The sequence below is a fragment of the Vombatus ursinus genome, unplaced genomic scaffold (genome assembly GCF_900497805.2).
Source record: "Vombatus ursinus unplaced genomic scaffold, bare-nosed wombat genome assembly UNPS02014778.1, whole genome shotgun sequence".
In the NCBI taxonomy this organism is placed as follows: Eukaryota; Metazoa; Chordata; class Mammalia; order Diprotodontia; family Vombatidae; genus Vombatus; species Vombatus ursinus.
The window spans coordinates 6065296-6093070 of record NW_020954556.1 but is presented as its reverse complement, the minus strand read 5'-3'; the positions used below and the strand labels follow the sequence as shown (position 1 = coordinate 6093070).

General features: G+C 41.2%; 1 protein-coding gene across 1 annotated transcript in view; it reads right to left on the bottom strand.

Annotated features, from left to right (window-relative positions):
* Window positions 1-27351, bottom strand: part of ANK1 (ankyrin 1) — a 305273-nt gene extending 277922 nt beyond the window's left edge. Inside the window, exon 1 of the mRNA XM_027865204.1 lies at window positions 27226-27351. Coding sequence (XP_027721005.1) covers window positions 27226-27351 — 126 coding nt within the window. The remainder of the gene's footprint in view (window positions 1-27225) is intronic.
* Window positions 27352-27775: the final 424 nt, after the last annotated feature.

The following is a 27775-nucleotide window of genomic DNA, read 5'->3' as shown; positions in this document are numbered from 1 at the left end:
GGAGAATTCAGATGTGAAGGGATAATGAGCTGTTAAAAATTGAAATTTTAGGGGCAGCTAGGTGGTGCAGTAGATAGAGCTCCGGACTTGGAGTCAGGAAGACCTGAGTTCAAATCCGTCCTCAGACACTTGACACTTAGTAGCTATGTGACCCTGGGCAAGTCACTTAACCCGAATTGCCTCACCAAAAAAAAGAAAGAAAGAAAGAAAGAAAAGAAAAAAAATTCTGAAAACACAAGGAAAAATAGTTCCAATAAGAAGGAAAATGAACCCTTGTTTCTGGAGAGCAATGTCTATTTATGGGGAGGATGCACAGGATCAATCAATTGAGATTTTTAAAAGATAGGACCTGAAGAGGGAAGCAAGCCCAGATAACTGAGGAGGAGTACAAAAGCATGGCAGAGTCCTGTAACAATAGGATCAGGAGTGTTAAAAGCTCAGAATGAGCTGAGCCTAGTAAGGAAAGGCAAAGAACAAAAATGTCTATGGTTGAGGATGAGGGGAAAATCAAAGACAAGATAGGACTGCAGTGTAAAGGAGATGGGAAAATAATCACAGATGGCAACTCCTTCGATTTTTATTTCCATTTTTGCCACCATGTAGAATGAGAGAGAAATCTGAGAGACTCAAAGAAAGGCAAAGGTTGCCCTAAATATCAGAAAAAGGAAGGAAATGGAATCTCCAAATGATAGACTGGTGAGCTTTACTTTGACTCCTGGCACAATGATTCAATATATTAAAAGCATGGTCAGTGAACATCCAGGAAAAGAAGGAGTCATCACAAAGAGCCAGCATGGCTTCATCAAGAATATTTATGCCATTTTTTGGGACATGGCCAACATGGGAATCTGTTTTGCTTGACTATTCATGTTTGTAATGGAGTTTTGTTTTACTTTCTCAATGGAGAGTGAGTAGAGGAATGGAAGGGAAAGAAAGCCAATTTTTGTTGATGAAAAAAAGTAAAATTTAACTTTAAAAATATTTTACTGGATTAACATCATTTCCATTTGTGACACAGTGACTAGGGTTATATATCCAAATGCTATGGATATAGTTTATCTAGATTTAATCAAATTATTTGACAAAGTCTCGTACTCCATGCTTTATCAGAAAAGATGAACAGATATTGGATAGATTATAGACTAGTTAGGTGGATTTGGACTTGGTTCAATGACTGGACCCGAAGAGTAGTCATTGACTGTTTGGTGTCAAAACGAATGGTCTCTAGTGGTGTGGGGATATATATACACTTGGCCCTGTGTTGTTCATTTCCCCCAGTGATTTGGGAAGGGAAGGGAAGAAAGAAGGAATAAGTATTTGTATAGCACTTGCTATGTGCCTGGCACTGTGATACGTGCTTTTTACAAACATTTTCTCGTTTGAGTCTCAAAATAACCCTGTGAAGTAGGTACGTTATTATTCCCCACTTTAAAGTTGAGTAAACTGAGGCAAACAGAGGTCATGTGACTTGCCCATGGTTACACAGTAAGTGTCAGAGGCCTGAAAATGTGAACTCAGATATTCCTGACTCTAGGCCTTGCATTCTTGTACCGCCCAGCTGCCCCAAGATTCAGATAAAGGCATAATATAATGTTTATCAAATATGAAAATGAGACAAAGCCACAAGTAATAACTTTGTATGACACACTACATGAAAAAGTCAACATATAAGACCTTGATGGGTTAGAACATTGGGCTAAATTGAAGAAGTTGAAATTCTAAAAATATATTTGTATTGATACCCTCTGTTATAACATCACATTCTTCTCTGAACAGTCATCTCCTCTTTCTACTACCTGCGACCTATTCCCTTGTAACAAAGATTTAAAGGAAAGATAGAAAAGCAGTTCAGAAAAACCAACCAACACATCTGCCCTAACGATATACACAGTATTCCTCACCCACAGCATCCCTTTCTCTGCCCAAAAAGAAGAGGGGGGATGGGAAGTAAATTTTCCTTTTTCCCCCTATTTTTATTATGAATTTGACAAACATAAACAAACTCAAATATTTCAAAATTCAAAGAAGAACAGAAGAAAGGATTGTATATGAAAAAGCGAACTTCTGTTATTTACAATTTTAAGTGTATTTTATTTAACACAAAATGTCCTTTTCTGAACTGCTTGTTACTTTCTTCTGTGTGTTTTTTAATGTTTAATTGGCTTTCTTTTCTTTCTTTTCCACTGCTATCACTACCTGCTTCCTCCTGACACTGGATCTTGGGATAAGGGTTCTCCATGCCTGGAATACTATCCCTTTCCATGTCAACTTTTTTTGGGGGGGGGGGGGCCAGGCAATCGGGTTAAGTGACTTGCCCAGAGTCACACAGCTAGTAAGTGTCATGTGTCTGAGGCCGCATTTGAACTCAGGTCCTCCTGACTCTAGGGCCAGCACTCTATCCACTGCACCACCTAGCTGCCCCATCTATGTCCACTTTTTAGCTTCCCCTTCAAGACTCTTTCAAAGCTTAGCTCAAATCCCACTTTCTGCCGGAGGCCTTTCCCAGTTCTATCCACTGCTAGTGCCTTCCCTCTGACATCACCTTCTACCTACTTCCCTATACTCTGTATATGTCTTGTAAAAACACTGTTATTTACATATTGTCTCCCACATCAGAACCTGAGACCCTTGATTTCAGGGACTGCCTTTCTTGGCATCCCCAGATCTTAGCACATAGTAAGTCCTTAATAAATGCTTGTTGACTGATGAAAGCCCTCTCTTGTAATAAATGTAATTGTAAAAATTGACTTGTTCAACCAAATCACCCCACTTAAAGTAAGTGATAAGATGCCCAATCAATCAATCAATCAATCAATCTCAATTATAGCCTTTAGACTAAGTGTGAAAAGATTTTGAAAACTTCTTGATGAAGCAAAATGGCGCCAGACAGGAAGTCTGTTCAAATTCATGTTGGCTGAGGGATTTCATCACACCCTCTAGATCCTATATAAAGACATCAAGTTAGCTGGAATCTGGGAGCACTCAAGCCAGGAGAGAGTGTTCTAGCAAACTCCTTAGGAGAAACTGCCTAGGGGTGGAGGAAGGGGGGCCACCAGCTTTGACTTTGGCCTAGGTGATCTGCCCTAGCCTGCTGTGGTTGGAGGAAGACCTTGTGAGATTCAAAGGATTTGGAGGATGTTGAACTCCCCATGTTTCCATGTACGTCCTAATGGCATCCCTACATGCCAGCAGTGCCAAGGTGATTTCACTGCATTGTGAACCAAAATCAGACTGGTTATAGATTCATAGTTCCTCAAAGAATGCAGCAAAGAAAACCCATTCATACCCTTTGACTTAGCAATACCTCTACCAGGTCTGTATCCCAAAAGAGATAAAAAAATAAAAAATATAAATATTTTTGTATAAATATATAATATGAAATATACAAAATAAAAATACAATCCAAAATATTTGTATAAAAAGTATAAAGATATTTATAGCTGCTCTTTTCTGGTGGCAAGGAAATGGAAATTGAGGGGATGTCCATCAACTGGGAGATGGCTGAACAAATTGTGGTATGTGATTATGATGGAATATTATTGTCCTATAAGAAATGATGAGCAGGATGCTCTCAGAAAAACCTGGAAATGTACTGTGTACAAAGTAACAGCAATGCTGTAGGATGATCAGCTGTGAATCACTTAGCTCTTCTCAGCAATGCAATGATCCACAACTCTGGAGAACTAATGATGAAAAATTCTCTCCATCCCCAGAGAAAGAACTGATGATGTCTGAATACAGATTGGAGCATCCTTTTTTTGCTTTCTTTATTTTTCTTGAAGTGTTTTTCTGATTTATGTTTTCTTGCACAACATGACTAATATGGAAGTGTCTTTTTTATTAATTTATCTATTTTTAGTTTTCAACATTCACTTCTACAAAATTTTGAGCTCCAAATTTTCTCCCCATCTCATCCCTCCCCCCATCCCAAGATGGCGTGCATTCTGAATACCCCTTCCCCTAATCTGCCCTCCCTTCTATCTCTCCTCCCCTTCTCTTATCCCCTTCCCCTTCAACTTTCCTGTAGGGCAGGATAGATTTCTATACCCCAGTGCCTGTATATCTTATTTCCCAGTTACATGTGAAAACAATTTTTTTTAACATTTGTTTTTAAAACTTTGAGTTTCTAATTTTCTCCCTTCCTCCCTCCCCACCCACCTTCATTGAGAAGTCAAGCAACTCTGGAACTGTTTTGCCTGACTACACATATATAAACTGTATTGAGTTGCTTGCCTTATCAATGAGGGGTTTGAGGAGGGAGGAAGGGAGAAAATTAGAAACTCAAAGTTTTAAAAACAAATGTTTAAAATTGTTTTTACATGTAACTGGAGAAAAATAAAATACTACATATTTTTTTAAAAAAAGAATTGATATAAAAGAAGCAAAAAAAGAGAAAAGAATCCAGCAAAGAAGCTACACTATGCCAAAGGGGAATTTGTTGAGTACCCTGCCAATGCGAGAAAAGGTCTGATAGTGCCCTCGAACTATGAGTTACCCTTTTGACAGAGGTCCTTCCTAAGTTTGAGCCCACTTTATCATGAACCCTGCATGTAATTGTAGGAGAGCGTGTCACAGACTTTAGGGCAGGGGAATGTTTTGTACCAACTGTTCTTACTCTATCACCTTAGTAAATCTAAGCATCTAAGTGCTACTTGAGGCTAGCTAACTAAAACAACTCTCAACTGATAATCTTGGAGAAGGGGCAGAGCATACTGGTTGGGGCTTGAGATGAGGGTATTAAAGAATCACCCTTGACTCCTCTGAGGTACCCCTAGAACTTTGTTCTGAAATTCAAGATCCATCTGTGAGAGTGAGACTTGGGCTAAGGATCCTCAGCACTTAAAACAGCTCTATCATCAAGCAAAACGAATTCACCTATTGGCCTGTCTGAAAATGTATATCTCATTCTCCACATCTAGACCATCACCTCCATCCCAGAAGGTCCCTGGGTTCAAATCCTGACTCTGACATTCACTCGGCATGGGCTTTCTTCATCTTTAAGATGGTGATAATAATACTTGTACCCTTCCACCTCTGTTTAAAACACACGTGTGTGTGCGCGCGTACACACACGATTCCTGCAAGACAAAATTAGATAAGGGAATCCAACATGCTGAGGCAATTCTCTATGGAGGATTCATAGAAAGAGAAAAATCATAGGTAAGAATCATGAAGGACATGGAGAGAGTACCACCCACACTTACCACTCTGCCAAAATATAAAATACCCAAGTGCCATCTATGACCCTGGGTTGCTGTGAAGAAAGTACTATTGAAATATGAGTTATTTTTATTACTCTAACCCATCTCATCTAGATTAAAGCAGGGAACATTCCAGTGAAGACATAAAAGGAGGTGGTTTGGGGGCCTTTTTGATTATATTAGACATGATTTCCATCTGCGTTTTCATTGAAATAGTTGCATATTCTAGGCAAAAACTGCCTCATCTCTCAAAGACCACACAGAATACTTCAACCTTCCTAGAGCCAGTGTGCATTCTCATTTATTTGAATTTAACTCACATTGCCTCTGAATTCGTTTCAGTGAGACTCCCTGGAGTTTCCTATAAGCTTTGGCTTTGTAATCTCTGTGGTGGATGCAGACAACTGCTACCCAGCCACCCCCTCCTTGGCATAGTAGGAAAAGCTCTGAATTTGGAGTTAAAATATTCTGGCTCTGCTATATATTACCTGTAAAACCTTGTGTCTGTCACCTAACCTCTTTGGGCCTCAGTTACCTCAACTGTAACACTGAAGTTGAATTAAAGTCCCTTTCAGCTCTAACCCCTATGATATACACACAGGCATGCACACGCATATACCAGTCCAGTACTACATTACTGTCAAGGTTCAAAAAACAACCAACTTTGCTCACAACTTATATGCTGTCTTCTAAGATGTCATTGTCTAGTGGAGAGAGCACTGAATTTTGAGTCAGCAGACCTGTATTCAGATTCTATCTCTGCTACTTCACCCTTTTAGACTTCAGTTTCCTCATCTGTAAAATGGGGAAGGTAGGTTTAGATTAACTATAAATTTCCTTCTTACATAGTGAGATACCTAAAGCAGACATTTTAAAAATCATATGACATCAAATACAAAATATTGATGCTACTGAATTAAAATCAAAGACTGTAAAATGTCCAAGCGGGGAGGCATCTTAGAACGTAGAGTTCAGAGAACTAGAAAGGATCGTAGAACATAAAATGAGAGAGATCTAGTAGAGACCTTAGGACATAGAACAGTAGATCTGGAAAGGACCTCAGAGCATAGAAAGAATGTTAGAACTGGAAGGCTCTTAGGGCACAGAACTGGACGGGACTTTAGAGGCCAGAAATTCCATGCCCTTCACTTTGCAGATAAGAAGACTAAGGCCAAGAGATGAAGGGTCTTGTTGAGGGGTCAATGAGTTTATAAGTGTCTGAGGCAGGATTGGAACCCAGGTTTTTCCTGACTGCAGACTCTATCCACAACAAGCCACTTCCCAAATGCTACAGCTAGATTATCCAGAGAACATCTTGTCCATCATTCTCACGTTATATGTCAATGCCTCTATAAACTGGGAGAATCTTCATAATCACTTGAACCTCTATATTGTTATTCAGTCATTTCTGTCATGTCCAACTCTTCATGACCCCATATGGGGTTTTCTTGGCAAAGATACTGGAGTGGTTTGCTATTTCCTCCCCCAGCTCATTTTACAGATGGAGAACTGAGGCAAACAGGGCTAAGAGACTTGCTCAGGGTCACACAGCTAGAGAGTGTCTGAGGCTGTATTTGAACTCAGAAAGAGCAGTCTTCCTGACTCCAGGTTCAGCCCTTTAACCACTGTACCACCTAGCTGCCCTTAGCATCACATAACTGGTGTCAAAGTTGGGCTTCAAACCCACGATGACTGGTTCCAAGTGTTATACTTTTTCTACCACGCCAGGCCTTGGAAAGTGATACTGTCTGTGATATTCCAAATTGATAATCTATTGGTTAGGACAGAGATACTCTTCAGAAGAAGATTAGCCACTGTATTTATTTCCCTTTCTGGTGTATAGCTGAAATCACCATGCAAGACCTTATTAAAGCATGGAAATATCCTATCATATTAAGAAGTTACAGACTGAAACCACATAAATAATGAAGACAGTTTCACAAAGATAAATCATGTCAACATACAAAATTCATTTCATTGCTATAAATTAAATTTAAGATATGATTTAAAATACCCTTTTCATATAATAATGATAATGCACCCTAGGCCTTTGTTCCTCCTAAAATGCCTTATTGTGGCATGGAGGTGACCCTGGGTTCTCAAAGGCTATGCTAACGAAACTTAAGCTCTGATGGATCCTACCAATTTGGAAAGAGTTTTGAGCACAGGCTAAGATATAAAGTAATGTGATTTAACAAAGATATTCAGTGCTTACTATGTGCAAGGCACATAGAAACAAATAGAAAAATGAAATGACCTCTGCCCTCAAGGAGATTACACTCTATTTGGGGGTCAGGGGGAATAAGGAAAACTCAACATGTACTCAAATACCTCCAATACAATGGGAATTATAGAGCACTGGCAACTGAGAAAGCAAAAAGAGGAGGTAGCATCTGAGCTGGGCCTTGAAGGAAGATGAGAGGGGATTCAGAAAAGAGGAGATGAGGAAAAAATGCGTTCTAGTTAGAATGTACAGACAGGTCTGGGAAGTATGTCATCAAAGAAGAGCTAGTAATCCAGTTTGGCTAGAAACAGGGGTGGGGAACCTGAGGCCTTGAGGTCACATGTGGCCTTCTAGATCCTTAAGTGTGGCCTTTTGACTGAATCCAAATTGAACAGGTCATCAATTCCCCATCCCTGGTAGAGCATAGAACTCACGAAAAGGGAGAATATGGAATAAGGCTGGAAAGGAAGGTGGGAACCAGATTCTGAAGGACTTTCATTCCAAGCTAGGAAGTCTGTATTTTATCCCATAGGCAATTGGGAGCTAGGAGGGCACATTCATACCTGTACTTCGGAATATCAATTTGGTTGTTATGTGGAAGATATAGTAGAAGGGAAGAGACTATAAGCATGGAGCTATTGCTATGGTTCAAGTAAAAAGGTGATGAGGGGAAGCAGGTAGGTGGCGCAATGGATAGAGCACCGGCCCTGGATTCAGGAGGACCTGAGTTCAAATCTGGCCTCAGACACATAACAATTACTAGCTGTGTGACTCTGGGCAAGTCACTTAACCCCATTGAACTAGCCAAAAAAAAAAAATGGTGATAAGGGCCTGAAATCAGTTGATGGCTGTCAGAATGGACAGAAGGATACATATTTTTGAGAGATATTGTGTTGGTAAAATCAACAAGACTTAGCAGTTGATTGAATAAAATGGGGGGGGGGATAAGGAAATGTCAAACATGACCCCGAGTTTATGAACTTAAGTGGCTAGAATGATGTTGGTGTCTCAACAGAAAAAGAGATATTGGAGGAGGGGCAGGTTTAGGGGCAAAGATAACAAGTTCTGTTTTAGACATATTGAATTTGAGATGCCTATGGAGACAGCCAGGAGAGGATGTCTGGCAGCCAATTGACAATGCAGGACCAGATTTCAGGACAGAGATGAGTATTTGACACGTACTATCATTTATAAGTTCAGATAATGATATCAATAGGCCATTCTACTTAAAGTTGATTTTCTATTAGGAGTCATGAGCTTGCACTGAAGCATTTATACACTCATCTGAATGATGGGAGAAGGAGAACAGAATAAGCACTTACTAAGTGCCTTCCTGTGCTAAGTGCTTTACAAATGTTACCTCATCTGATCCTCACAACAGCCCTGGTAGGTAGGTGCTATTATTATCCCCATTTTACATTTGAGGAAATTTGGGCAGACAGAGGTTAAATGACTTGCCTAGAATCACACAGCTGGCAAGTGTCTGAGGTTGGATTTGAACTCAGGAATATGAGTCTTCCTGACTCCAGGCCCAGCACTCTATCCATTGTGCCACCTAGCTGTCTGAATATTAACAAGCATTTTCAAGATAGCCAGTTAAGACACGGAATACGTTGTGTAACCATGGAACCAAGCTACGCTAACTGTCCCACAGAGACACCAAACACTCAACCTTGACTGCAGGAAGCCAAGAGTGGTTCACTGAGAAATCTCATTTGGCTTCCATTTTTCAAGGCAAACCCACCCCTCAAGCTAAACAGTAAGATTTTAATTTCTTTTGGCAATATTAATTTCTGAACTAGTTAATTATAGCTTCTCAATATTGTGCCCACACAGATTAATTGCTACTTCTGTTGCTGTAGCTCACAACATAAAAGCAGTTTAAAAACTGTATTTGAGAAGTTAAGACAAAGAAAGAATAATGGATCTGGTGTCAAATCTTGACTTTGCTGCTTCCTATTAGTATCACCTCACTTACCCTCCCTAAGCCTCAGTTTCCATATCTGCAAAATGAGAATTTTGGGCCAGATGACTGCTAAGATTCCTTCTATCACTAAAGTTATGATCTTAGAATTGATGCTAATTTAGGCAAGATTGGATGGAAATTTTCCTTTCTCTCTCTCTGTCTCTGTCTCTGTCTCTCTGTGCGTGTGTGTGTGTGTGTGTGTGTGTGTGTGTGTGTGTGTGTTTGGGAAGGGGGACAAGGGAAAAGAAGTTTGCTGTGTAAATTCTTTCAACAGAATTCTGACTCTGCCATAGACTCACTCCCTGTGTGACCTTGGGCCTTCCATTCTCTGTATTCTCCCTGTAAAATGAGAGAGATGAGCCAAATAACCTCTAATGTCCTCTCCCAGCTCTGAGGTCCAGGGTCCTATGAACATTCCTAGCACTGAAAGGCTATTAGATTGAAGGAAGGAGGAGGACAAGATACCAGGCTCTTCAGAATGAGGTCAAGACATTTATAGTCTATTAGGAAGATAAGACATGCATGCAATTAACTTTAAAGGAAGGTAGAATTTGATTAAATGTCATAGAAAACAAAATGCTATGGGAGTTCCCAGAAGGTAGAAAATAACTCCTGACTGAGGGAATAAGGGAACATTTCATGGAGAAGGTGCCATTTGGGTTGGGCATTTTAGGACGTAGGGAAGATTTCCAGTAGGGGATGTGGGAATATTCCAGGAACAAAACAAATGGAGACTGTAAAGAGAAGTGGAGGAGAAATATTTAATGACTTCAGAGAGCTTTTTCAAGCAGTTTTGAAGTGTTCATTTACAGACCCAAAATAATGCAACAAGAGTGTAATGGGATATTATGGGACTGTAAGAAATGAAGAATTCAGAGAAACTTGGGAAGAATGGTATGAACTGGTACAAAGTGAAGGAAGTAAAACCAAAAAAAAAAAAAACCAAAACAAAACAATATACACAGTGACAGCAATAATGTAAATATTGAAACAAAGCTGATGAACTGTGTAATTTTGGTCCCCAGGGAGGGCTGAAGAAAGTGTGATTTCTGCCCTTCCTTGGAGAGGTGGAGTACTGTAGGTGCAGAATGTTGCCAAAAGCCTTGACTATATTGGTTGGTTTTGCTTAATTGGGATTTTTTTTTGGGGGGAGAGGGTGGTAAATAGGAGGAGTATATAGGCAGCTAGATGGCACAGTGGGATAGAACACTGGGCCTGGAGTGAGGAAGACCTGAGTTCAAATCTGGCCTCAGATACTTACCAGCTGTGGTGACTCTGGGCAAGTGACTGAACCTCTGTCTGCTTCAGTTTCCTCATCTGTAAAATTGGGATAATAATAGCACCTACCTCCTAGGGTTGTTGTGAGAATCAAATGAGATAATTGCAAAGCACTTAACACAGCACCTGGCACACAGTGAGTGCTACATAAATGTTAATTATTATTATTAGGTATTATCTGAATGACCGTGATGTAAGAACAAAATCACAAATAAATCATAGTTTTAAAAAATAAGTTAATTAATTAATGAAATGAAACAATGTGATGGCAAAATAAGCAATGTTTTCTTTGATATGCTAATAGAAAATCTCTTTTACCTATTCATTAACGCCACAACTCTGTGGGCAGCACTCTGGTTAGCTTAGTTCCAGTTACTGATGCGTTGAAAGCAATTAAAGCGGAATATGTTTTAAAATATTCTGTGATTTAGGAACTTTTCTCATTCAAACTATTCTTCCCTCTAATTAGTCTGAATTATTATATAGGCATAAACGAGGAAGCAAATCCTCCTGAAAATATTGCCTTCATATTACTCCTTTTTCTTCTCAAAATAGGCCCCAAAATGACTATTACAAATCAAATCCCATAAGAATTAATAATAACAGCTCACATTTATATAATCCTTTAAGGTTTGTTCCTTACAACGATCCATGAGGTGAGCGCTATTATTATTATCCTCATTTTTACAGATGGAGAAATTAAAAGAAATGAAATGATTTGCCTAATGTCACACAGCAAGTAAATACGTGAGCAGGATTTGAACCCAGGTCCTCGTGATTCCAGGACTAGGATTCTATCTGCTCTGCCATTGCATTTCATAAATACTATCCAAGCATAATCTCTCTAACAGATAATGATTCCCAAGCCCCACTTACAGGCTCACTCATTTCAAGTGGTAATCAATACAACAAAGCTGCAACACAATTAAGGAATAACGGTAGTCCCTTGGAGTTTGGTATAAGGGGTTTTTACTGTCCATCAATGAAGCATTAAATGTGAACTGTAGCTTAATTATATTCTGTCCTCTGAAATCCAATTTTAAATAGTACTACATCTAAGGAGGGGAGCAAACATCAACAATGAAAGGCATAGTAGGAAGCCCACTTGGGGGGGAGGGTGGATGGAATGTAGGAGAAAGAAGATGAACATTTATTATTTTTTTTAGCTTTTGCAAAGAGATATTTACTTCAAAAATATGGCAAGAACAGGAGTATAAATATTCCCTCCCTTCTCCCAACAGTTAGAGGGCACACAGCTGACTGTACTGTCTCTGTCTCTGGGAAGAGCAAGCTCAGACTTAACAACAATTTCTGCATAGCATCGGTACTACCAAGACGACCATTTATGATTTAGTAGCTACTATGCTCCACGTACCTTATAATCTGACTTCTACAAAAGACATGTTTTCCTTATCTATTTCTATCACATACTCTTCTCCCTCTTTGGAGATGGATTAAATTTCTATCTCATCCATGAAGTCTTTCCCAATTAAATTCAATTCAACAAGCATTTAAGGTCAAGCATTTAAGGTCTTTCTAAGTGTAAAGTATTGTGCTAGATGCTTGTGATACAAAGACAGCCCCCAAAAATGGTAAGCATTTCTTCCTTCAGTGAGCTTATATTCTACAAAGGAAATTCAATATATACGTAGAAAGATAATACCAAGTAATTTCCTGAAGTCCAGAGAACACTTATGACTGGCAGGATTGGGAAATAAAGCCCTGAGTTGAGCTGCAAGGGGAGCTAATGATTCTGAAAGTCAGAGGTGAAGGGGCAAAACTTGGGGGACAACCTGAACAACGTTCAGAGGCAGGAGGCAAAATACATTCTGTATGCTTCAATGCATCTATAGATGGGTGGATTTGTCAGTGAGTTCACTCCCATTGTCCAGTGAAGACCCTTTCTACGCTTTTGTAGATAAATCTTTTTGATTTGTTGTGGCTGGAATAATCCACTGTTTGGAAGTCCCCATGCTCTGGTGGTAACCTTCTTCAGTCATAGCTAAGCAGGTCCTCCAACAACTGAAATACAGTCTGTTGCTATGTGTTTCTCAGCCCATTCTTGGAGCCTTTCCAACTTAGTCAGACAGGATAGATTAGAGACATTTGAACCCAGGTTTTCTAACTCTACATCTAGTGTTCTTGCCCATGATACCTTTTGCTGTTGCTGCTTGGGACCAGAAATTGCATAGCTGAGTTCCTAATATGGAAATTCCCTCTACAAATGCAAATCAGAAACTCCGGTTTAACTGATGTCCAACGTAGAAATAAATGTAACACTCCATGGAACGTAAATGAATTTTAAGAAAAATTTAATGGAAATGCATTTTAGGAGGTTTTTTCTTAATTAGATGGCAAAATGTTTCTTCTGAACTTAATCGACTTCTGAACTTGACGATACAAATATCATTTAAAAACTAACAATCAACAAGGGGGAAAATATTAGCTTTAACATATATATCTTACATATGTAATAATTCCCCCTTAGAAGAAGTGACTTATATTCTTAAAAATCTGCCTAAGACAACAGATTAAGTGATGGAGGATCATAAATGTGGAAGGGGTCTCAAAGGCCATCTTTCATTTTACAGAAAAGGGCACTAGGACCCCAGAAGGCTAAATAATTTACCCAAGGTCACATAGGCAAGTTTTAAACCAAGGTCCTCTGACTCCCAAGTCTATCCAGCCCAACCTGCTAGGGAGGTTCAGAGATCTGCCCAATGTAACAAAGACATTGGGCATCAGAGGAAGGATTTTGAATCAAGGATTCCAGAGACACTCTTTCCACCGTATCACACTGTTTCCTTCTAGCTGCCCATGTCCATACAGCTAGCTTACATGTTTCTATGATAAGAAGAAAGACTTCAGCCAAGGTCTTCTTCCCAACTCCAAGGCTTCCTCTAGCCACTGTGTGCTAGGGAATGTGCCAGGTTCTGGGGATACAAAAACAAAAATGAAAGCAATACCTGCCCTCAAGGAGCTTACATTCTGCCTTTGGAAGACAACCTATACATATATAAGTGTATAGGAAACATTATACAAAATACAAGGTGGATTGTAGGAGGATAGAAACTAGCATCCAGAAGAATTAAAGGCTTGGTGCAGAAGGTGGTGCTCAAGCTGAATCTTGAAGGAAACCAGGGTTTCTGAGAGATGGAGGTAGGGGGATAAAAGGCATAGGGGATGGCAGGTGAAAAAGACTGCCAAAATGGACTGCCATGGATGACAAACAGTAAGGAGGCCAGATCAGCTGGATTGTAGAGTGCATGAATGAGTGTAATGTGTAACAAGGCTGAAAAAGTAAGTCAGGGTCAGTTTCTGAAGGGGTTCAAATGTTCTTCTGTTTAAATGCCAAACGGAAGACTTTACATAGTAGGGAGTTGCTGCAGTTTGCATAGGAGAGCGACGTGGTTGGCCCTGCACTTAAGGAAATCATTTGGCAGCTGTGTGAAGGATGGATTGGAAGGGGAGATACGAGGCAGGTAGACCAATCAGAAGGCTATTGCAATAGTACAGGTGAGAAGATAAGAACCTGAACTAAGGTTGTGGTTGTGTGGGTGGAGAGTAGTCAGATTTTTAGAGATGCTGCGGTGGTAAAATAAAAAATTATAAGAGTTAGCAACTGATTGAATATTTGGTATGAGGGAGAATGAGGCATTAGACATGACCATGAGGCTGCAAACATGGGTGACCTGAAGGATGCTGTTGCCCTTGTCGGTCATAGGGACATTTGGGAGAGGGGTGAGTTTGATGGGGTATGGAAGAAAAGATAATAAGTTCTGCTTTGGATATGTTGATTTTGAGATGCCTACCAACCATTCAGTTCTAAATACAATAGTTTGTGTTGTGGGACTGGATCTCAAGAGACAGACAATGGATGAACATACATCTAGGTGTCAGCCTCGAAGGGATGATAATTGAACCCATGGGAGCTGATGAGGTAACCCGATGAGGAAGTAAAGAGAGAGAAGAGAAGGAGGCCCAGGACGGAGCCCTGGGGAGCAGCCACAGTCAGGGAGTGTGATACGGATGGTTACTCAGAGAAAGGGAACAAGAAGAAATGGTCTGATAGGTCATAGAAGAGCCAAGAGAAATACTTAACAAATGCTATTGATTCATTGAGGAGAGGGAGGTGAGCAGCGTCAGATGCTACAGAGAGGTCAGGAAGAATGAGGACTGAGAAAAGGGCACCAAATGTGGTGATTAAGAGATTGATATCTATTCTCTGTTGTAAATTGTGCTTGTCCATCTGATTATAATGTGTTCTTTCTACTGTTGCCTTTTATACTATAAAGCTCCCAGACGGTAGTGGAATATGTCTGTGTGTCTTGCTTTTTCCTGCCCCCGTATATTTGTGAGCATCAGAGGGTTAGATGGGGCCTTTGAAACCATTTTGCACAATTCATACTTGAACTGGAATGTCTTAGCATTCCCCATAAACTGTGTGATGAAGAGAGCACTGGATTGGCTATTCGGATACCTAGATGGATAGGATAATGGGGTTTAGAGCTGGAAAGAACCTTAGCAATCATCTGGTCCATTGTTGTCAAGTAGAAAAAGGGGCCACTAAGTTATACACAGAAAGATCCCTGTAAAAACTACACAGGTTTATGTATTTCTTTTTCTTTCTTCCTTCCTTCCTTCTTTTCTTTCTTTCTTCCTCTTTCCTTCCTTCTTTCCTTCCTTCCTTCTTTTCTTTTTCTTTCTTTCTTTCTTCCTTCCTTTCTTCCCTTCTTTCCTTCCTTCCTTCCTTCTTGTCTTTCTTTCTTTCTTCCTCTTTCTTTCTTTCTTCCTTCCTTTCTTCTTTCCTTCTTTCCTTCTTTCTTTCTTTCATCCTTCTTTCCTTTCTTCTTCTTTCTTCCTTTTTTTCTTTTTTAGCAACACCTAGGTGGCACACTGGATAGAGTACAGGGCCTGGAAAACTCATCTTCCTGAGTTCAAATCTGACCTCAGACACTTACTAGCTGTGTGACTCTGGGCAAGTCACTTAACCCTGTTTGCCTCAGTTCCTTATCTGTAAAATGGGCTGGAGGAGGAAATGGCAAACCACTCCAGGATGTTTACCAAGAAAACCCAAAGTGGGGCCACAGAGAGTCAGACATGACTGAAACAACTGAACAAAGTTAGGCGGTCTTTCCTTCACCAAATCTCAATCTGTCTCTTTGTAGCATCTTCCATTTGCTACTCATTCTGCTCTCTGGGGTCAAGCAGAACTAATTGGATTCTTCTTTCCACATTTTACAGCCTCCCAACTACTTGAAGATAATCATCTTACATGCCCTAATTCTTCTCTTTTCTTGGTTTTATAAGAAAATAGCCTAATTGCTCCCCAACCTCCACCCCAGCACTAGGACTCACTTGAAAAAGAAGGAAAAAAGTGTTCATAGCATCACTGAAATATGTATTGCATGTTAATTTTCTTTTTTCTTTCTTTCTCTTTCTTTTCTCATCTCTTCCTCCTTTCCTTCTTTTTTTTTTTTTTTTTTTTGAGATTGGGTCTCTCTCTCCCCAGGCTGAAAGTGCAATAGCCATTCACAGGCCCAAACCTAATAATGATAAAAAAGTAATAATAATAGCACTTCTATAGCACCTACTATGTGCCAGGCTAGGGCAGATAGGTGATGCAGTAAATAGAGAGCTGGGCCTGAAGTCAGGAAGACTCATCTTCCTAAATTCAAATGTGGCCTCAGGCACTTACTAGAAAACCCCCAAAAATAGGGTCACAAAGAGTTAGACATGACTGATAAAACTGAACAACAAAAATATGCCAGGTACTGTGCTAAATGCATCACAAATATTATTTCATTTAATCCTCACAATAATCCTAGAATATAGGTACTATTATTATCCCCATTTTACAGATGAGGAAACTGAGGCAAACAGAAGTTAAGTGACTTGTCCAGGGTCACACAGCTAGTAAGTGTCTGAGGTTAGATTTAAACTCAGGTCTTCCTGACTCAAGGCCTAGTGCTCTGTGCACTATGGCGCCACCTAGCAGTCTATCTGTGATAGACAGACACTTCAACCTTCTCCATTTTTAGATCTAAGGTAGCTCACCATTCTTCAGGCAGCCTGGTGGTTCTCTGACCTGGACTCAGTATGGCAATCTAAATGGCTTTACCCCTTCTGTGGCTCAGAACTCCTGAGCTCAAGTGATCCACTAGTCTCAGCTTACCCAGTAGCAGGGCCTACAAATAAATGCCACTAGGCCCATCTACACGCTAATTTTTCAAATAGATATTTTTAGTTGACGTTCTTCAATAGCTAGTGATATAAAGCCAGGATAACTATAAGGCCAGTTCCCTGCTTACCCCTCCCTCCAACACACAGACACAGAGAGACAGAGAGACACAAACACACAAGTCAGCAGGCTACCTTCAACCTGGTTTGATTTAAGGGGAAATGATGGGCAAAAGAATCTTTTCCAGAAAGCCCATGTTGAAAAGTCAATGTGTCACCCAAGAGAAGTAACACATTAACCCAGTTTCATCCAGCATAACATTAGCACCTTATTTTATGATAATCACAAGGATGAAAATGATGGCTTTTGGTAATTGGGCCTTACATCTAAAATAATCCTGGACCTTTTTATTTAAAATCTTTCCATTCACTGTTTATTAAGCATTTACTATGTACATGGAATTTTTCAGGGTGCTGTGAGAAATTCGAAAGTTATTTTCCTTAAGGGCAGGTCTGATCCCATTCTTCTATCAAAAAAGATACAGTCATGATTCTCCAGGAGCTTCTAACCTAGTCAAGAGCTTCAGATCCATCACTTTTCATTATTGTTGGGAGAAAAGATCAGTCAGCCTGGGGTTGGATGAGGTTGTTGATACAAGACAAGCTTCTTTTTGTATGGTGGCAAAAATCATCTGGGCTACTTGCTCTGGGTCCCTCATACTTATATTTCCTATTCTCTAGATCAGAGCTGTCAAACTCAAGGCCAGTGTGTCTCCTTGGCAGAACCAGATTAAAATGTAATTGGGAAATGTCTTTAAAAACAAATAAGAATACAATACAACATAGATAATGTTAATTTGTGGTTTTCTAAATCAATATGCAACCTACAGGAATTGCCTTCTATTTGAGTTTGACAATGGTTGCTCTAGATGGCCACTGCCACCATTGTGTGCATATTCCCCATACTATTGCACTGGTAAAGCAAAAGAGTGGAAAGAGCCAAAAAAAAAAAAAAGTGCCCTTCAGTAGTACAATTAACCTTTCCAGGCCTCAATTCTTTTATTTATAAAATGTCATAGATTAGAGGAGATGACATCTAAGATCCCTTCTAGTTCTAACTGTATAATATCATGAGCCCTCTCAAACTTCTCCACACAGCTCCCAAAGTCATCTACTAAATGCACAAATCTGATCACATCACTCCCCTGGTCAACCACCTTTAATGGTTCCCTATTGCTGACAGGTTAAAATACAAATGTCATAATCTAGCCATTAAGCCCCACCACGATCTGGCTCCAAACAAACTTTCCAACCCAAATCTATATCACTCCCCTTCATGCACTTTTCATTCTATGATCCAGCCCCACTGGAAGATTCTGCCTCCTTTACTCATCATGCCCTCTACCATAACTGTGCCTGGGCTATTCTTGGAATGGGCTCCTTCCCCACCCCACCATCTATATCTCTTGCAGTCCCTTCCCTCAAGTCCCAAGTTAGAAGCCATCTCCTTCACGAAGCCTTCCCTCACCTGCCCCTTTCTCCTCAAATGACAATGATCTCTCTCCCTCCTTCCTGTGGTCTTATCTTACTCTCTCTTGTATGTTGGTTATTTGTGTACTTGGCCTTTTCCTCTATTAAATTATGAACTTTTCATGAACAAGGCCTTCTTGTCTAGATTTGTCTTTCCAATGCTAGTGCAGTGTGCTGCATACAGTAAGCATTTAATCCGGGAGTGGGGAACCTGCAGCCTCAAGGCCACCTGTGGCCCTCTAGGTCCTGGAGTGTGGCCCTTTGACTGAATTCAAACTTCACGGAACAAATCTCCATCAGTTCTACTAATGCTGAGGTTGTTGATGATGGTGTTGCTGCTCCTGATGGTGGTAAGTCACATTTATAGGATGTGCTACAGTTCCAAGGTGTTTTATACCCATTATCTTATTTCATCCTGGCTCTTTCCACTCTTTTGCTTTACTAGTGCAATAGCTTGGGGAATATGCTCACAATGGTGGCAGTGGCCATCTGGACAACCATTGTCAAATTCAATCCCTGTAGGGAGCATACTGACTTAGAAAACTATAAATTAACACTATGAGAGAAGTAGAGCAAGTATCATTTCCCACCTTTAAAGGTAAGGTTCTAAAAGGCCAAGTGATCTGCCCAAAGTGCATCCACAATGATCACATCGTTAGTAGTAGTAACAAAGTAGTAGTAGTAGTGGAAGTCTACACCAGTCTATCTTCCTGCTAATGCTTATTCTTCATCATTGCTCTTGCATTCTACATCTCACTCCAAATGAAATTCCTCATTGTACAGGGCGAAACAATCATCTGGTCACTAATATGGTCAATACATTCTCTCTTGCTCCGTACCATTTCACCTCTCTAAGGCTCAGTCTCTCCATCTGTAAATTGGGAAAACAATACCTTCTCAGGGTCATTGTGGGATTCAAATGAAATGATAGTTGTGAAATTCAACTAAATTCAACAAATATTTATTTGGAACCTACTATGTGCAAGATAGTATATCCTATAGGCAACAAGGAACCAGAGAAGGCTTTTGAGCAGGACTGTGGCACAGCCACAATTTGCATATTAGGGGGATTATTTTGGATTTTTCAAAGCTTTTAGAGGACTGACTGGAAGAGGGAATAGATTAGAGAAAGGGAAGCTAGTTAGGAGGCTATCATAATGTGTTTAATCCAAGGAAGATGGGATAAGGACCTGAACTAGGGTGAGAGCAGTTTGAGTAGAAAGAAAGGGACAGATACAAAAGCTATTGCAGAAGACAAATCAACAAGCTTAGCAACTGATTCAGTGTGGACTGTGAGAGAGAAGAAAGAGTTAGGGGCAGCTAGGTGGTGAGCAGATAGAGCACCAGCCCTGAAGTCAGGAGCACTTGAGTTCAAATATGGCCTCAGACCAAACACTTGACACTTACTAGCTGTGTGACCCTAGGCAAGTCACTTAACCCCAATTGCCTAAAAAAAAAAAAGGAATTAAATATGCCTTCAAGTATTTTTAGAGGGTTGGGGTGCTATTGTTGGTGTTTGTCCTTTGTTTTCAAAGAAGATCAATGACATCACAGGGTGATATCCTGACTTGTGCATGAATTGGACCTAAGTAAGTCAGAGTCCCACTCTCTCTTCCAGAGTCATCAAAGTCCACTCTTGCCAGACAAAAGTCAAGATAACTGGTGATAGCCTGGAACGTGGTGGATGACCTTGGCATCTTCAGTGTCTAACCCACCAAACTCTGTTTCCTCTACCTTCTTGGCTGTTGGAATAAATTGTCCTCATATGTCCATTTCATGAGGGTTGTCTTCACATTCTTGGGGTAGACATCCCTCTAACTCACCAAAAGGGCTTGAGGCCTGTCTGTTACCCTCAACCTGGTTTAGCCTGTCTGCCAAGATAGTTTTACTTGTATAGCTACAGCTTCTTGGAGCCACGGGTGAGAGCTGGGTGACAGTGGACGCCAAAGGTGGATAAGCAGCCCTGGAAAGGGTTTGACAAGCTCTCACACTAGAGGTGCTAGTCCTACTGAACATCCCATGCACCCCAGTGGCACTATTAAAACTATAAATGGAAGGTAAGGATATTAAGCCTGCTGCAATCTGAGATACCTTTTTAAAGATGACTAGGACTAAAAGACTTTCCCACTTCCCATCCATTGGCTATGGCCAATATTTCATGTTGACCTAAATCAGCATCTTCTTTCACATTGATTACCACTAAGCAATGCCTGATGGAATCCTTGTCACAAGTAGTTTAAAATCCAGGTCTGCTTATTTTAGAGTCCAGGGCTCTTTCCATTGGCTTCCTAGGAAAATGTATAGTGGGTAGAGCACTGGATCTCGAGTCAGAAGGACTTGAGGTCAAACTCTGCTTCAAATACTTACTAGCTGTTTAACCCTAGCAAGTCATTTGACCTCTGTCTAACTCAATGTTCTCATCTATACAAATAAGGATGATAACATCTTCCTCAGGGTTTGCAAACCTTAAAATGCTATATACATGCAGCTATAATTATGATTTTTTTGTCACAGAAACTGATTGCTCTTTCATGATATTTTCTGTAATGACAAAGTCCTTTTAGTTTTTATTTTGATAACCTTAGATGGAAAGGAGCCACAATGGTTTGGATAAAAATTGTCTGTCACTCACCTGCTCTTCATGATAAGTTCTCTAATCCTTACTTCTCTTCTGTGTAAACCACCCCTCCCAAAAAAAGTTTACCATTCTCTCTCTCTCCCTCTCTCTCTCTCTCTCTCTCTCTCTCTCTCTCTCTCCCTCCCTCCCTCCCTCTCTCCCTTCCTATCCATCTCTTTCCTTTTCCACCTTAAGGACAAGAGCTAGAGAGAAAGGCAGATAGAGACAGAGAGATAGAGACAATGAGGAATGAGAGAGAGGAAAGGAGAGAAGAGAAAAGGAGAGGAGAAGAGAGGAGAGGAGAGGGGAAGGAAAGGGAAGGGAAGGGGGGAGGAGAAGGGGAGGGAAGGGAAGGGAAGGGGAGGGGAGGGGAGGGAAGGGAAGGGAAGGAAAGGGAAGAGAGACATAAGAGACAGAGAAAGAATGGTAGAAGCAGGTCACCATGCCACTACTTGGCCATTTTCAAACCATTCCTGGACAAGGGCATCCCCAATATCTGACCACCCTCCTTTCTATCTTTAGCTCCCCTTTATGCGTTGTTTTCCCTCTTAGAATCTAAACTCCTTTATAGCAGAGATTCTCTTACTTGCTTCTTTTTGTATCCCTAGCACTTACTATAGTGCCTGACAAACATTAAGTATTTAATAAATGCCTTTTCATTCATTCATTCATTCATTCATTCATTCATTCATTTATCCCCCAACTTTAAAGTCTTTCCCCTAGGGTCTCACTTTACCCTGTGTTTTTCATCTCTCTAATACACAAATGTAATATTGTACAATTATTTGGGTTTGTTACTGATACTTCTACTAGACTGTAAGCTCTATGGGGACAGACACATTTCCATCTTTTTATCTACATTTCCCCTTTTTCCAAAGCACCTAGTACAATTCTCTGAACATTGTACTTAATAAATGTTTGTTGAATGAATAAATAAGAGAGAGAAAAGGTAAAATCAAGTTTAACAAACATTTATTAGCCACTTACTCTATGCTAGGCAATATACATAGTACTGAGGAAAAAAGATGACAAACATCACAGTCACTGCCCTCAAGGAGCTTACAATCTTACAACATGATGGGGGGGGAAGGTGAGTAAGACATGTATACAGATAACTACAATACAAGTTACACTGTGATTAAATACATCAGAGAAGTTAAACAGTGGCCTGAGAGAATCTAGGATCAAAGGATTACAACTTGCTGGGGAACCTGGGAAAGCTAGGAGATGTCATCTGAGCTAGGCCTTGAAGGAAGAACATTGTAATACATAGAGATAGAAGAGTAGAAGCAAAGTCCAATCCAGGTACCAGGGAATGGCCTGTTCAAATGCATAAACAGAACAGGACAAGATCAGGTCAGAGAATATTGAGTAGTCCAGCTGGGGTGGAGTATAGAACACGCAAAGGGGAAACAGTATAGAATAAGATCTGGAAAGGTCTTTGGGAAACTAGAATCACATACTGGCATATTAAAAATATCAATCATGTTAAAAGTTGACACCACATGTTTTTCCTAGTCTTTGAAAAATCTTGATATGGTTGGATCTTTTAAATATACCTGGCCATCAATTAATTTAAACTCCAGCCCTTGGTGCTGAAAAAATGTCAGGAAATGTCAGAAAGATTTGGATTTCAGAAATCCTTCAGCTACAACCTCCAGCAAGAGATTTTGTGGCAAAGGTTGGCTTTGCATAAATGAAAAGCTGAATGGAATGCCAAAAGACCTGAGGCATCTTCACAGCTTCATCATTTCAGTTCTGTTCCTTGGGTTGAGCAGGTTTCTATCTGTGTCACTTGGTGCGTCACACATCAACTCCCTTCCTTTCCACTGATACACAGCAGCCTTTAGTGAGCACCTTCCCACACAAGAAAATACACAGTAGAAGCAGAAAAAAAAGGCAACTGTTCCTGAAGTTACAACTGCAATGGCAGTTTCCAAACAGAAAAAAAGAGTATATTCCCACCCAAACAGCTCCCATTTGCTCAGGGAATGAAGGTAAATTCAGAATTCCCTCAGCCCTTGAGTATATGAATACTTAATTCACTAAGGTTCAATGTGTGTTAATATGAGAAAGACTTCATCGTGGAAGGTTTATGGAAGGCTATGAACCAAAACTACACAGAATGGGAAGGTGTGAAGGGTGAGGATCTATACCAGTGCCATCCCAGGGTCAGGATACTACACCAGTGCTATCCCAGATCCCTATAAGACCTAATAGTAATAATAGCTAGCATTTCTATAGCACTTAAAGCTTTGCAGAGGGTTTTATAAATATTATCTCATCTTGTCCTCACAACAACTCTGGGAGGTAGGTGAGGTAAATGCTATTATTATCTCTATTTTATAGATGAGAGAACTGAGTGAAAGAGGTTAAGTGACTTGCCTAGGGTCACACAGCTAGTAAGGAAGTGCCTGAGGCTGGATTTAAATTCAAATCTTCCTCACTCCAGGGTCAGAGCTCTGTCCATTGTACCATCTAGTTCCGTCAAGGTAGGAAGGAAAGTCCTTTCCTTACATAAAGGAGAGAATGAGAAGGAAGGCAAATTCCTCAGTGAGTAGAAGGCCACAGAATGTCATTTTCTGTGCTTTAACAACTCCCAAATTTTAAAAAACTACTAGACATTTGTTTTTGCATGCTGTCTTCTCCATTAAATTGTGAGCTCCTTAAGGGCAGATATTGTCTTTTGTCTCTTTTTATATTTCCAGTGCTTAGCCCAGTGTCTGGCACATAGTAAGTCCTTAATAAACATTTACCAATTGATCTACATGATAAATGAATGTTTATATTAATGCATTCTGAACTGCTACCCAATCTCACTTCTAGTTACCTTTTTAAGCCTTGACTGAGCCTTCTCAGGTCTGTAGAACTGTTCTTTTCTACTATGCTTAAGCCCTCTTGACTTTTCTATTAATATTCTGATCATTCACATTTTAAGATAAAATATGGTTCATATCTTCTTTTTCCCCAATGTGATTCTTCAGTGCATGAGTGGGGAATTAAAGCTACTCTAGCCCTTTAAAACTACTATAAAATACAGGTACTGTACAATTCCAGGTAAATCCGTGTACCAGAGAATCTACCACAATGCAAATTTTCTGGATAATAACTGATTGTCTTTATTATTATTATTGGTTTTGGTGGTGTTGGTGGTAACAGCATTTATTTCATACTCTAAAATTACAAAATGCTTTAAGATTTCACTCTTTAATTAGTAATAGTTCACATGAATACAATGCTGTAAGGTTTATAAAGTGTTACACCCTGTGAGGTAGGTAGTGTAAATATTATTAGCCTCATTTTGCACATGAAACTCAGAGAGGTTAAGTGACTTACCCAAAAGCACACGGCTAATAACTCAGAGCTGATACTCAAATCCAGCTCTTCTGGCTCCCAGTCCAGTGATATTTGCTCTACATCCTGTGACCTTTAATTAATATTTATTCAAAAGTATTATGTCAACCATAGTACCCAGCATGCTGCACACAAATAAAATCCTTATAAATTATTAAACACACACACACACACACACACAAATTAACTGATGCAGAATGCTGAAACCAATAAAGCAAAACAAGCTGAAGGGATTTCTAGCTTGAGGGTGGTAGGGAAGGGGAGAGAGAGAGCATCATTATACACTAAGGAAAATGGAAAATATAAGTTTTCCAATTGTTAAAAGAATGAGGACTAAGGAAGTGAAAATAACAGACAGAGAACTGTTTCTCATTGTCCTAAAACAAATGAAGAGACCAGGTCAGGGATGTACCAGAGATGGTTCAGCATCATAGAACAGATGGGATTTAAAGAATAGAAAAGGGTGGGGTAAACAGCATTTTCTTGCAAATGTTGAAGGAATTAATTAGGAATGTAAAGAATTTCCAGGAGGAAGGTACAGAAAAGGAAGTGGGTTTAAAAAATTGAGTGAGCAATTTGGAGAGAAGTTGAAAGAATGTTTGGCTCGCAAATTCAACAGACCAAAAGGGAATATAGAACATATCTTCACAAAGAGATGTTTACATTCATGCCAAGGAGTGGGTGAATACAGTCATAAATAAGCAGACAACCTCTTTCTTAACTCATCAGAATAAGTTCTGGTATTTCAGAAAGAACCTGGTTCGTTCTCTCTCTGTCTCTGTCTCTCTCTCTGTGTCTCTGTCTCTCTCTGTCACTCTGTCTCTGTCTGTGTGTGTGCGTGTGTGTCCCTCCCTCCCCTCTCTCTCTCACACACACATACACACACACACACAAACATACATCCTACATGTGCATGCACTGACCCAAATCCAAATGAAGAGTTATCATTTAGTCCTACAGAAGGAGTGCCTTTGTGTTACTCTACTGTTTATACACATAAAAAAAAGGAAACTTTCTTTTGAGAGTGGAGAAGAGGAAAATTTGAAGGGCAGACTTTTGGAAGGTAGACTGGGGAAATAAGTTTGAAAGGATGATATTTGGGACTAGCTAGATTTTAAAAAAAAATCACTGTTGTACTTTGTTCCTTCATAAGAAGAAAGGTGAGGCAGGAAATTAGTGGGTGCCATTTTATTAGCTTACTATTGAATTATTTATTATTCACAAACCAGCAAATCATCTAACTCCCCTTTCAAGGACAAATTCCAAACTTTCGTAGTCAGAGTGAGATAATTCCAGGAAAGGCTTTTCTTCTCTTCCCTTGTTTAATGCAACAGCTATTGGAAGGCTTTAGGACAGTGTGGAACCTTGGCATCAACCCAGGAAGGCCCAACTCTCTGCACAGGGGCATAAAGGATGCTGAATAGATCACACACCTTTAGTTTAAAATGGCTCTTCCTGGGCAGAAAGTTCAGCCTCATTTCAGACTCTATGCCATACATCCATGTTCTCCAATCCTCATACACACTCCTCAGAATGTCTGACTGGGAAAAGTTTGATTCAATTCAATTCAGCAAACGTGTATTAAGCACCCAGACCTGGTAGGCACTGGCCACTGGGTTCAGTGCTGGCTGCCCCAGCCCGAGATCTTCCAAGGGTATTCGTAGCTAACAGGGTTTTAATGTAGTGTAGAAGGAAACCCAGGCCGCTGTGTCAGAACTGCAGTTAGCAGCAGATTACTTAGGGCCTTAGAGGGTACTAGAAAGGGATGTGGTCCCTCGGCCATCTCACTCCCCCTCAAATCTCCAGCTCTGAAGATGCTATTGGGTATGCTCCCAGGGGACCTCGCCTAGTTCAGCTCCCACGCCTGTTTGGTGTGATGCTATCCGCCTGCACTAATGCCCTGCTTTTAAAAACAACTTTGCCAGCCCAGTAGTTGCTCACTCAGATCTAAAATGTACAAACTCCAAGAGGTTTACAAACCAAGCATTCGCACAGAGCGGGCCCAGACAAGGGAGCTCCTAGGGAGAAGGAAAAATAATGCACTTTCAGGGAGGATTTCACGGAGACCCAGGCTACTTCAGCTCTTCTCAGTGGCGGGAGAGTTGAAGTAACTGACCCAGAGGAGACAGAGGAGATAGATGCAGGTTCAGAGTTGACTCCTCAGCCTGGACCCTAGAGCGGGGTCGTGCGCCTTGCGGCCGCCTTTTCTACCGTGAGAAGCCAGCCTGTGCCGGGAATTTAGGGCATCAAGCTTTGGGAGGAGCACGGAGGAACTGTTGAGAAACCCAGCTTCCTCTCAGGAGATGAGGCTGAGACCCTAAAAAGTTCCTTCTTGGGCAAGACACAGCGCTCACAGAGGGGATCTGTCCAGAGTGCTGAAGAGGGGTCTGCTGCAACCGCGGGGCAGGCAGGCTGGCGGGCTGACGAGCGGGAGGACACCGCCTCCCGTGGACCTCCCTCCTAAGGAAGACCGCCTCCAGCCAGCCCTCCCGCCCTGGAACGAGCCTCCCAGCCCGGGAGAGAGAGGCAGCAGCACACCTCACCGGTGGCTGGGCCGTTCAGCCCCCATCACCTGGCTCTTTTCCCCCTTCGGGCCTCCTGATCATTCACCTTTCCTTCTCTCCCGTTCTCCCCACCACCACTACCAGCCAGTCACATATCTTTCTCCCGCCCTCCTTGGTCAGTAAAGGTTTTCTCCGCCTCCGAGCCCTCCAGCCTCGGTCTGCATCCACTCTCCAGATCTCATCCTCTCCCGGGGTCCAGCCCCGCCGAGGTCCTTCCTCGGATTCCCCGACCCTCCCCTTACCCCAAACGGTCGGTTCCCCCAGTCTCCCAGCGTAGCCTGGCTTTCGCACGCCCGCCCCTGGCTTTTTACCTTTTTCTTTCGGTCACGAGAGCGGTTCCTCCGTTTCCTGTTGGATTCCTCCTTTTCCTTCTGCTCCTGAAGGGCCTGAGCCTCGATGTCTTTAATTTTCTTCAGCTGTTTGGCTGCTTGAGCCATGGCGGGTTACGGAGCTGCAGTCCCCGCCTCCCCTGGAGCCCCAGTTCACACTTCGCTGCTCAGAGCACCAACACCCTCCCCACCAGCACCACCAAAAAAAAGTCCCTACCCTTCCACCCTTTCTCCTCCCTCTCTCTCTCTCTCTCTCTCTCTCTCTCTCTCTCTCTCTCTCTCTCTCTCTCTCTCTCTCTCTCTCTCTCTCTCTCTCTCTCTCTCCCTCTCCCTCTCCCCCCGCTTCACCCGGGCTGGGAGCTTCACTACCACGAAGACAATCCGGGCGGGCTCAGGCACAGCCTGGGTCCTTAGCCCAAGCAAGTGGCGAGGAACCCTTTACGCGGTGGCGTTGAGACGCCCCCGATCCAGCGTCCCCAGAGGCTCCCTGAGCCCGGTCCAGCCCCGAAGCGTGAGAGCCGCGGTGTCCTCC